At 42.3% G+C, this 12969-nt stretch overlaps 1 protein-coding gene across 2 annotated transcripts in view; it reads left to right on the top strand.

Moving 5' to 3' along the window:
- The first annotated feature begins 950 nt into the window (after positions 1 to 950).
- LOC126470003 (GDP-mannose 4,6 dehydratase) overlaps positions 951 to 12969 on the top strand; it is a 78701-nt gene continuing 66682 nt past the window's right edge. The window contains exon 1 of one of the 2 annotated variants that reach the window (XM_050097474.1): positions 951 to 1205. In XM_050097474.1, coding sequence (XP_049953431.1) covers positions 1134 to 1205 — 72 coding nt within the window. In that variant the 5' untranslated portion in view covers positions 951 to 1133. The remainder of the gene's footprint in view (positions 1206 to 12969) is intronic. The other variant, XM_050097480.1, reaches the window with a different exon arrangement.

The raw sequence follows: 12969 nt of genomic DNA, 5'->3' as shown, positions 1-12969 counted from the left end.
ACCAAACATATCAATGCATCAAAGCACAACAGATATGTGGCGTCTTCTGTCATCGTCCAGCGCCATGACTTACGCGAGTGTCTGAAAGTACGGTGCCGCGAAACTTTCCCGCTGGACGCCAGAGACGCTATACACAAGCGACATTTGTTCTGTGATTTACTCTTTGATTGTTGATTTCTGTTCCACGTTCTACTCCTTAGCGAAAGCGTGATTCCAAGTGTGTTAGATACGGAATAATTTACCCTACTGAACTTTTCTCACGCCTTCGCACGAGTTATCGATTGCAGTGTATTATTGTCTGTTCCGACCGCAGGGTTTCGTTAATAAATTATTACATCAAGCTGAGACAAGCCTACTTCCCTTATTCAGACTACAAGCACACGCAGATGTTAAACCGTCGATCGCGTATTTCAAACCGGTACCGACAGATATGCAGTGTGTGAAAACCGTATCAAACATTGCTACGAAAAATACCAATTTTCCATAAATGCGTTTACACTCTGTGTATATAATTGCACTTCAGGTAATTTATTTAGCGCCCCTTTGATAGCATTCACGAAATAGGGCTTGTTTTTTTACAATAGCGCCAACGTTCAACTACACCAAACATTTCAGAACGAAACTCTTCTAGAAGCTTCACATTTCAGTTCATTCACGAATAGTTTTCTAATTTCACTTTTTGAAACAGTAACACGAAAAAAGCACTGAACATAATTTTCACAAACAAATACAATTATTGCAGTTAATATAATTTTCAGAGGAAACACTTTTCTCACACAAATAGGCAGATTTTCAAAGAAGCGGCAGTACTTAAAGCAGTAAACAAAAATCAGCTGTTTTTATAAGCACACGGGTGAAACGGCGCTTTCGGATGGCCGTTCAGTTTTTATTTTCATTGGTCGCGGGACAACGTGGTGGGGATAGTGTGTCGTGTAAGTTCTCGCGTAGAGGGTGTGTAGTACGTCTTTCTGGAGCAAAGCATCACACATACGTAAACAAATATATGTTTGTGGTTTTCTCTGATTTGCGGGCGGGTGATGCTTCGTGGCAACAAGATAATAGATAGGCGACAAAGGTATGACAAATCCACGTCGAATGCTGGATAGTGTTGCTTAAAAACGAAAGAGAGCGACATGGACTCTGGCGATTCAGCAGCAGCTGCTTGTCAGCGAAAAGTTGCGCTGATAACCGGCATTACAGGACAGGTACCATAGTGTTTTAATTGTAAGAAACAACATTTATTGAAATTTCGTCATGATGTCGGTTTGAACGTCCTGGATCGGAAATGGCACGAAATTAATAGATGTCCTGTTAGAGAATGACAACAGGACTATGCTGCAAGACATTCCAAGCACAATAAAAAAAAACAATATAATTCATATTTTAGGATAATGTACACCTGATTATACACTGATGTTTTTTTGGAGAGCCGTTGAAATAGAAAAATCTGTCTGTGCACAAAATAATAGGTGTCACAAAACAAAAACCCGTTTCTTTTTATGCAGAGGGTCTCGCGAGTGCAGCTATCTCTTTTCAGAGCTAATGAGAGAATAGTGAGTTTTCTTCAGTCTAAAACGTTTTTAGGCAAACTTCCTTTATATCTGTTTTATTTGTGCTGGCTATTATCTTCGCTTGCTCACTCTGCAGAATTCTGTTCGCTTGCTGTTACAGCAGTTAAGTTTTCCCCCCATCTGTAGCACAGCATGTTAAAATGAGCTTCAAAGCTGAGCATGGCTGTATCAGTTGTAATGTAAAGAAATTTTTGTGCTATGGAATACTTTTTTCTCGAGCGCACAGAATAGCGTGTAGGAGCACTTCCGGGGACTTGGAAAATAGTTACACAGCTGACTTTGATCATTTGGAAGTAGCAGCACTGGAAAAATTAATTAAACAATATCTTCCTGCCATTAGTTGCTGTGAAGAGAGTAGATGAAGAGTAAATGCAGAATATTCTGAGTGCATTGTAAATTGAGGAATAAAAAGGAACATTTGTTGAGTCCATCACCACCCTTCCCCTCCACCTATCCCCCAAGCAAATTGTCCTATAGAATCTCGTACACCTACATGACTACTTTTATTGCCAACTCCTCCACTCTTGCCACAACTACATCCCCAAACACATTAGCTCTTGACAGCTATTCTCCCATCTTCTTCTCTCATTACTCACTTGTCCTATTCACAACCTTCGCCTGTCTACCTGATGTCACCTATCAGTAACCATGCTTACTTCAAATGCAAACTTGTTCAGTCCACATAACATCCTCTTTGGGCAGGGTTGATGTGTTTATATTTGTGTGAAGTAATTTGGGCAGCTGTCAAGGACCTACATAAGGAGAGACAAACTGGGATTTGAGCTCCACTCCTCCCAAGCCTCTCAACTGTTGCACAGTGTTTTTTGTTGCTTGATTTAAATTTCTTTCTAGCTCATTTACATAAGTGTCAACTCCCCTCTTTACTAACTTTGTTGATAAGAGTTTAATTTACTAAAATTTTTGTTCTATTGCCCCATGAAAGAAAACTCTGTATTTCTGTCCATGTTAGATTGACTAACTTTTCTTAATTGCACACTTAAAGGAATACAATTAATTGATTTGTAATGGCTTCTTCCATTTCAACTTTCATTGTATTGAGTTAAATGTAATATGCATATATTCCAGTGACTTGTGTTCCCATTCTTTCTGATCAACTAATAACATTTTCATTCTATGTATGAATACTTTAGTAAATGTGCACTTAGACACTAATCATTTTATACATTAGAACACATGATGATGAGGGATTGATTGGTATTTGTATGGAGCTGATCTTAATGTGATTAATCTTTAGTCAGCATCTATTACTGTAATGTGACTTCTGCACTGCTTGCCTATCCTGTTTTTATTCTTGTACCAATCTTCTCACATCTCTTAGACTTTCCTAAGCCTTCTATGATCCAGCCTCACTGTCCCCAATCCTTTTTTTTTTCATTTCATTGCCCTCTGGTTTGTTTGATTTGAAGTCTTTTACTTTTGTCAGTGACATTATGAAGGCTCCATTGTCAGAGATATTTATTGAAAGGTCACAGTTAGCACAAACCCATTTTAAAAGTGGTTTTCGAAAGTCAGTGTAGACTGAGTTGTTAATGAAAATCCAATGGCAGTGAGATGTTGCTTATTTACTGTTTATAATGGTATAGACTGTGATGAACATTAGTGACACATTATGAAAATCGTGCTGAGGTGAGACTCCTTTCCTTCTGTGGGCAGTGTGCTACAAACATGAAATTTAAGCACATCTGATGGGTCAACTTAATGCTCCAACTTGTCACTGTTTGATGGTTTTCTATGAATTCGTTAATACCTATGTGCTGCCTGCCACTTCTAGTTTATTCTCAGACTATTTTGCAATTTCTGCCTTGATCCATTTTCAAGTACCTAGCTGCATTTGTAAGTCATTTGATCATCAAAATATCTGCAGTGGCAAATATTGCGCAGTTTTGTTAACAGAGTGTATCTAGGTACATAAAAATGGCTTAAGGCTGATATTGTACAGTACCATAGTACAAAAATCAACAATTGTAGACAGCATGAAGTCAATCAAAAATTACTGTAATTTATTCTCCGTGTATCATTAAAATTCCAAGGTCGTTTGCACACCGCTGTGGGTTTAACATCTCTAGAAAAATGGATTTAACAGTTAGAGAGTTGACTTAATCTCAGGCTTAGGAAATTTGCCAAGGTGAAAATACTATAGCTTTGAGCCTGTACTTGAGGTACATTTGGACTGCCCAGTGAGTAATACACTGACAGAGAAAGGTAGGGATTCAGGTTGTGGTACTGGTTTGGCACGCAGTGCTAAACATGTCACATGTATTCTATACAAGAACAATGTTTACATGGAAATTATGTCCTTAGAGTTGTTCATAGATATCTCTTTATTTACCTTACCGGGAATTTATTTTCGATTGTTATCTTTGTTTCAAATCATTTGTTTTCAATAAATTTTACATATGGGTTTATTTGTAATTTTGTGTAAATTTGGGTTAAAGCTTCACCAATTACCCTAATCCCGTTCTTTTATGGCGCAGTGGTTAGCACACTGGACTCGCATTCGGGAGGACGAAGGTTCAATCCTGCGTCCGGCCATCCTGGTTTAGGTTTTCCGTGATTTCCCTAGATCACTCCAGGCAAATGCCGGGATGGTTCCTTTGAAAGGGCACAGCTGCCTTCCATCCCCATCCTTCCCTAATCCAAGCTTGTGCTCCGTCTCCAATGACCTCGTTGTCGACGGGACGTTAAACACCAATATCCTCCTCCTCCCTTTCTTTTTGTTCTCTGCTCTTCCATTATTTGCTTCACTTTTTGACTTGCATCGAATGTATGTGTATGCAGGCTTTCTTCATGAATTTCATTGATGAAATCATTGTCAGGTATCAGCTGTGTTGTGAGATGTTGGTCACTGTTTCAGTGAGTAGGAAACTAAAATCATTTACAAGATAACACACCACATCACTTCATAAATGCACTGTTAAACAATGGAAAGTCCAGATTAGCAATTACGGAAAGGATAGATTGTTCCCCATTATAGAGGTGAACTTTGAGTTCCAGACAGGCACGACGATAAGACTGTTACACAGTGAGCTTTTGGCCAAAGCCTTCTTCAGAAAAGAAAGGGAAACACACATACATTCACACAAGCAGGCACACCTCACACACACATGATCACTATCTCTGGCCGCTCTGACCAGACTGCAACTTTTGGGTTGAATGAAAGCAGCAGTGGAGTGGGGCAGGGAAGGGAAAGGGGTAGCAAAATACAGATGAGGTGAAAGATGAGCACTGTTTGGTGGAAAGTGCAGGAACTAGAAGGTGGCAGGACAAGGCTACATTTTGCAGCATTGGAGGCCAAGGTGGGGTGGAGGGGAGCAGAAAGGGTAAAAGACTGGTAGGTGCTTTGGAACAGAACAGCACACAATGCAGATGAAAGGATTTGAATTGGGAGGACTTTACACGACAGATGTGCAGAAATAATAGGGTGGAGGATGTGGGGACAGTAGGTTATTGTAGGTTGAAGCCAGGATGATTTTGGGAGTGGAGGATGGGTTGTAAGGATAACTCCCATCCTCACAGTTCAGAAAAACTGCTGGTGGAGGGGAGGATCCAGATAGTTTGGGTTGTGAAGCAGCCATTGAAATCAAGCATGTTATATTCAGCTACATGTTGTGTCACGAAGTGGTCCATCTTGCTCTTTGTCTGAGTTTGGCGAAGGCCATTCGTACTGGTGGACAGCTGGTTGTAGTCATACCAATATAAAAAGCTGTGCAATAATTTCAGCGGAGCTGGTATATGTCATGGCTGCTTTCACAGGTGGCCTGGCCTCTGATGGAGTAGGGTAAACCTGTGACAGGACTGGAATAGGAAATGCTAGATGGGTAGATTGGGCAGGTCTTGCCCCTGGGTTTTCCACAGGGGTATGCTCGCTGTGGCAAGAGGCTGGTATTGGGAGTGGCATAGGGTGGAGTAGGATATTGTGGAGGTTGAGTGAGAAACGGAATAACACTTTAGGAAATTTGGAAAGGATCTTGAGTAGGATGTGCCTCATTTCAGGGCATGATAATAGATAATCAAAACTGACAAAGGATGTGGTTCAGTCCAGTTGTTCCAGTATGTGGTGGTATTCCGTGATGAAAAGCCTCATCTTCAGCCCTGCACTCACATTAAACAATGTTGGACTTTTCAGAGACCTACTCTCCCGATCCCTGCAATGGAAACACTTCTTTGCCACTAATCCCTCTAACCAAAGGCAACTTAGTCACAACGTTGAACCATGCATTTCCCAGCTCATACCACCATCCAATTGAGACACTCTCACAATTTTGAGAAAGTTTCATCTTTCTACGTACAAAAAGTTTTAGAGGGCATCACTGGGACGCTAACCACAGGACCACGACGCTCCTGAGCTCACACTATCCTTGATGTTGCGTATCTTGCACATGGACTACTCAGTTTGTATATTTTGCTTATTTTTTTCATAGCTCCACACAACTTCTTCCTGTTTTCTCAATTGATCTGTGTTCAGTTTTTTAAGGCCTATCCACTGTGCCAACTTATAACTAAATCTGAGAGGGGTGCGATGGGGAGGTTCCCTTGTAAGCATATCTGGTGTGCTGAGGCCAAAAGGATCTATAGGGACATGCAGGCCCAAAAGTTCGCTACCTCCTTTGCATCTGTTCTTAAACAGGGAGCTCAGGTGACTGACGCTCTTCCACAAATTGAGGTAGCTAGTGTTAGCAGTAGCATCGGTGTTTGTCAGTGCACTTGTGCTGCTGCAGTTCTTCCGAAGCCTGTATTTCTTCCCAGACCAACAGACAAGGTTGTGGTTGTCAACATTGCAAAGCTCCCTGCTCCTCCACAGGTTCAGACTGGTTGTCCAATGCAACCACTACCGGCTCTGCAGTTGTGGCCCCAAAACCTCCCCAGTCAAAAACCCAAAATCTGAGATGAAAAATCAGCTTACAATGGAGATGAAAAGCAAGCAGTCTGACAATGTCGACATCACTCTGTATGGCATCTCTCATGACTGATCTACAGAGCTGATGGACCTCGATTTTGGTGTAGGGCACAGATCTTGCCCCATGAATGAGCCTCCACTCAAGCTCACTTCTGCAGCAGAAAGACAGACTAAAAGTGCAACCCCTATGGTAGATGGCTCCCATATTACAGCGAAGCATTAATGGGTTCAGGACACACATGAAGGAACTGAAACTATTAGTACAAGGACAACCCGTGTTCTTGTGTTTGGGGGAAACGTATTTCAAAGTGTCAGATGCTCCTGTACTGTACAGGAGTGTCTTCAAACAACGTTTGGAAACACCGCCCAGACAATGGCAGAGCATTTTGCAAAAACTACTGCCAATGCCAGGCAAAATCCAACATTTTGCCACTACAGTGTGACTGCAGAGAGGGGCAAATGGGACTTCAGATCCAACAGATCTGGCTTCTACAGCTCCTGTTACTCCATGTGGGAGCTAGAATCGGAACTGTCTGAGACTCAAAATACTGCATCTCATCACAACAAAATCTGGTATTATATGTTTCGACATCTGCCTACAGCATCAAAGAAAATCCTCCTCTAGTGTTTTAATTTTATATAGCAGGTAGGTCACTTTCCCAGCTCATGGAGAGAGACAATTTTGAGCCCTCTCTTCAAACCAGGAAAGGACCGCACGTGTCCCAGCAGTTACTGGCTTATTGCCTTAACGAGCTGTGTAGGAAAGATGCTGGACAGTCATCTGGTCTGGGTGCTAGAGACCAGGCAACTTCTTAGTTGTTCTCAGTGTGGGTTCAGGGCAACCTAACCTTGCTAGAGGCGGCTCTTCAGCAGGCTTTCTTATGTAAGCATCATTGTCTTGGTATTTTCTTTAACGTCAGTAAGGTGTACAATACCATTTGGAGACTCAGTACTCTCTTGCAGCTCTATCAGTGGGACTTTAGTGGCCACCTCTCCGTCTTCATATGGTCTTTTTGTGTAAGCAGTTTTTTAGATTCTTCATTGTTGACACATTGTCACATCATTTTGTGCAGGAGAGTGGTGTCCATCAGAGCAGTGTTGTAAAGGTTACAGTCATTGCCATAACCATAAAAAGTATTACATGTGTGGTACAGAGTCCTGAACGATGCTCCTTATTTGTGGCTGATTTGCTGTTTTCTGTTCCTCGTCCAGTGTTGCAACAGTGGCTCGCAAGTTCTAACTTACATTGCAAAAGTTCGAGGAGTGGGCTTCAAAGACAGGTTTTTCAGTTTCTGCAGGTGTGTGTGTGTGTGTGTGTGTGTGTGTGTGTGTGTGTGTGTGTGTGTGTGTGTGTGTGTGTAGATGCCAGGGCACATGGATATTGCAGGGAATGAAACGTGCAGATGTAGCATCCGAAGAGGTGAGTCACAAACCTCAGTTAGTTCAGGGTGCTGTCCTCCTGCATGCTGTCTCCTCACTGTTGATGTACAGAGTCATGTGTCAATGGGAAGATGAGTGGCTGGAAGTGACAGACAATAAGCTCTGTCTAGTAAAGCACACAACACGGTTGTGGCATACCTCCTTCAAACCACGTCGATGGGACAAGGTCCGCCTTACTTATTTTCACGTAGGCTACAGCCCTATGATGCGTGGCTTCTTGCTTGCTCTGGTGAGAGGATGCCTCAGTGTGTGGTGCTCATGGCATATGGGTAACTGCATCCCTGTGTCATTTTCAGACCAGAGGATAACAGCAGATTTGTCAGCAGACCTACACTCTGTTTTAAGTGACTTCCCAATGAATGTGGTAAGAGTTTTGAAGTTTTGTGAATTGTCCAACATTTTTCCCTAGATTTTAGGGAGATGATCTTAATTTGCTGCCAGGGTGACTGGCTCACCAGTGTTTTTTTTTGGTAAGTGGTCAGCTAGTCACATTTGCCAATGCTCTTGTTTAAGCTCCTCTGTCATTTTACTTGTGTTTTAATTGCTGGAATAGCACCTTTCACCCTTTCTCCATTGTCTTAAGGCATGTGAGAACGTGATTGTGTGAGTGAGTTGGCAGTGTGTGCATGAGTATCGTTCTGTAGGTTCCATCCCAATGTGTGCAACAATTTTAGTGATTTGATCCACATTCATTTCTTTTACAATATGTCTGGGCACTGATTGCCGATAACCTTGGCTTTGAGCTCCCATAAAGTCAAAACACCCACATGCACGCATACGCACAACAGTTGGGTGGAGATAGCAGTCATGTGTGCATGAGGTGTGCCTGCTTGTGCGTGTGCGCGCGCTGTTTTGTTCCTTTCTTTCCTGAAGATGGCCTTGGCCAAAAGCTCAGTGTGCCTGTCTGCAAATCAACATGTTATGTTTATGGTGAGTAGCAATCTACCCTTTTCATAATTGCTAAAGGCATTAAAACACTTTCTTTCTCAAGCAACCAACTGACTGGGTTCCCTGTGCTTCAGATGGCTACTTTTCTTGCATCAGGTTGATCGTACATCAAATTGGAGACCCTTCAGAATTAGGTTTTTATTAGTTATCAAGATGTCTAGAGAGTTAAATGTCTGCAATCATATTTGTATCCTTGACACACTATCACTGAGTTTGTGACTTTCCTCTCTTAACTTAAGCTGAAACTAAATCTTTCACATGCATCAGTGACTAAAATGTTCCCTAGTTTTCTTACATCATGTTGGCCATTATGATATAGGTAATACACTTCATTACAATAAAATGAAAACTAAAGTTATTATGCCACCATACCCATTTTCATACCCAGTTGAGAATGGAGAACAGGACGGAGTAATGTTTTGTTCAAAATAGTAATGACAGATTTTATCTGGCGGCTATGTATGATAGATTCCTGTGAGGGCTCCTGTCTAAGGTTACAGATGGTGACTTGATGGATCTGATGGCAAATGAAGCTCGTGATGTCAGTGGTAGTTATGAGAGAATAGTTAAAAGAATTAGAAACCTGATACAAATTTTCCTGCATCAAGGGGGCATTCTGGTCAGCATTTTCCTCTGTGTTAGAAATGGCTGTTTCATAAAATTCTGAGACTTGGGCTTTGGGTGGAAAAAGCACAAAATAGAAATCAGCCATTCAAATGGACAAATAAAAATGTGTGAAAGATTCTCTACTATGTAATAAATATTTTATGAATTTATTGTGCATGTATATCACAATTTTAGTTATTTACAACAAAAAGTGCATTAAATGAATGTATACCTTGGGCTGCGTTATATATCAAACTATTACCACAACCTTTATATTGTAGTTACATTCATTGGTATCACCAACTCACAATTATATTGGAAACTTCCTGCATGACTTAGATCGTGTGCTATGCTACATAAGTCTTTCATGACAGGGAGACCACTATCAAATTTGAACAAACGATTTTATATGGCTCTCCACAAGACCTGTGTAGATTTGATATACAAAATGATTCATGTCATTTTTCTCAGTGGCACACTATCTCCACTTACAACTTTATTGGTCTAGTAAAAACCAGAAACCAATCCAGGACACACAAATGAATTCAACAACCTATTATAGCAAAACACACGACGGCATTTATTTAATACAAGTAGAGTGTACAAATGCAAACATTACAGATACAATCTATGTACCTTACATCACACTTCGAAGTGGGGCCATATTGTTCACTAGACCAGAAACTATTTTAGCACACTGGACTTGCATTTGGGAGGACAACAGTTCAAACCTGCATCCAGCCATCCTGATTTAGGATTTCTCTGATTTTCCTTAATCGCTTCAGGCAAATGCCGGGACGGTTCCTTTGAAAGGGCACAGCCGACTTCCCTCCCCATCCATCCCTAACCCAGTGGGATTGATGACCTTGCTGTTTGGTCCCTTCCACCAAATCAACCAACCAACCAACCAACCAGAAACTGTCCCATGTGCTAAATTGAAAGGTGAATGTCATTACACTAAGCAACACAGTATGCTCACTGGAGTCCAGAGAGCCCAAATCAACATGCAGGAATAATGAAGTTGATGCTTTCTGGAAATAGGAATGAATACTGAGGAACTACATTTTATATGTGATAATACACATTCAGAAATACAGCAGTAATGTCTTAACTACTTGAAGTGTAGACAGTAAAAATCTTTCTCATATCGTTTAAATTTGTACAAGCGAATAACAAAATTAAATTCAAGGAAAAAATCTCTAAATATTGACTTCTGTTTCTCATACAACTCCATTCTTGGGATCAATGTTGCAAAGTTTAGTGTAGAACTCCCTATGCTGTTGGGGAAGAAATGGCAACATTGCCAGCAGATCTTTCTGTTTCGCAGCTGATAAACGTGGCTAGTCTTTCAGATGAAGTATGGGATGGCGCACATAAGCCATTGTCTTTACTTTTGTGTACACTGACTTTTCCATTTTGCTTTTTCACAGTAAGCATTTTAATAGCTGTTTGAGATGGGTGAGTTTGGGACACTTTAATCATACAGCATTTGGAGATCTTATGTACCTGCTTTGACAACAATGTTTAGTAGTATGCATTTTAATTGCCTAGAATGGGTTCATAGCTTTAGCTAACGCAACAATCTTGTGTAAATCATGTTAAGCAAAGACCTTGCTTACCTTTGTTTCTTTCTCTGTAATTGAAAAACCTTCCTTCTGTTACAAAGATGTTTTATTGATACATACAAAAGCTTACCACACAAAGTATGCGTCCACTAACTGTAGTAGTCGTTGATGCATGATACATACACACAAAAGCTTACCACACAAAGTATGCATCAACTAATTGTAGTACTCGTTGATGCATGATACATGAAACACTCGAGGGAATCACTGCTCGACACAGAGACCATGCACCACATATTCGTAACCCCCTGTGGGTTCGGGGGTAAGAATAGGCCCGTGGTATTCCTGCCTGTTGTAAGAGGTGACTAAAAGGAGTCTCAAACATTTCGGCCCTTATGTGAGGGTCCCCTCTTGGGTTTGACCACCATATTTCAAAATTATTCCAAAGAGCGAGCCAACTGGGGAAGGGCACCTTACCTGGTGCATTGTGTCCATCACACGTTGAGACCTTTAGCCAGCTCATTCATCTTTGCATTGCAGTCCCGCTCGCTCTCCATCTCTTGGGTGAGGATACATTCCTGGGTGTGATTTCCGCCATGCACTCTGCAGTGTTGCTTTCTGCACTGACGATGACCATGGATCACTTGCCACCTAATATCCAGCACAGTAGCCAATCTGTTGTGGTGAGGCTGCCATGTACCCTGTTGGTTGTAGCCCCCTGACAACACAGGGATCGCTCTGCTGATGCCTGTGCCATCAACTCCCCACGTATGCTAAGGAGTAGATGCCTATCTCCCTGGGGCATCGGGACTCCTGCCAGGTGGCCCTTGCTGAGGCTGTGTGGCACCTGTGGGAAGGACCCTTGGTTGGAGTGGGTGGCATCAGGGCAGATGACCCAAAATGAAGTGTGGTACATTATCTCTTGCTGGTGGCCAGCCGCCAGCAGTCCCTAAGAGTTCTTGGGTTCAATTCAACACTCAGAAATACAATCCCAAATTGTTACCCTCCCTGGCCACATCGTGGCAGTGACACTTATTTGCCCCAGTTCCTAGTTTGTCCGAGAGCTGATTAGAGTCTTTCGTGTCAACGAAGCCTCAATTCTTCATAGAGCATTTAGAGGACAAGTTTGAGAAGGTGGAGGGCGTGTCCAAAATGGGCTCTGGGTCAGTATTGATAAAAACGGCATCCTCTGCCCAGTCACGAAGGTTACTTGCTTGTGACAAGTTGGGGGATGTTTGTTACCATCACACCCCATAGGGGTTTAAATATGGTCCAGGGTATTATTTTCCATAGGGACCTTCTTTTGCAGTCTGATGACGAGCTGCATGCCAATTTAGAGTGTCAAGGTGTTCATTTCATCCGGCGCGTTCATCGGGGTCCGAAGGATAATCAGATTGCCACCGGTGCTTTCATCTTGGCCTTCGAGGGTGATACATTACCGGAGAAGGTCAACATGATGGTCTACCACTGTGATGTCAAGCCCTATATCCCTGCCCCGATGTGGTGCTTTAAGTGCTGGAAGTTCGGCCATATGTGTTCCCGCTGTACTTCCAGCCTCACATGTCGACATTGTGGATGCCCATCACATCCCAATACTCCATGTGCCCCGCCTTCCATCTGTGTCAACTGCAGAGAGCATCATTCCCCTTGCTCGCCAAACTGCTGGATCTTACAGAAAGAGTGGAAAATCATGGAATATAAGACCCTGGACCGACTGACCTATACTGAGGCTAAGAGGAAATATGAAAGACTCCATCCTGTGCGAATGACTTCCTCTTATGGCACCACTACGACAGCCATGATAGCCCCATCAGTTCAGCGAATTCCAGTCGGCTCACCGAGCCGTACAACTCCACATGCCCCCTTGCCCGTGGGGGGCACTACCCACCCTGTTGCTCCTGCGCCACCTAATCGTGAGCAA

The sequence above is a fragment of the Schistocerca serialis genome, chromosome 1 (assembly GCF_023864345.2).
Source record: "Schistocerca serialis cubense isolate TAMUIC-IGC-003099 chromosome 1, iqSchSeri2.2, whole genome shotgun sequence".
NCBI classification, from domain to species: domain Eukaryota; kingdom Metazoa; phylum Arthropoda; class Insecta; order Orthoptera; family Acrididae; genus Schistocerca; species Schistocerca serialis.
Note: the sequence above shows the minus strand (reverse complement) of the source record. Positions and strands in the feature narration are given on the sequence as shown.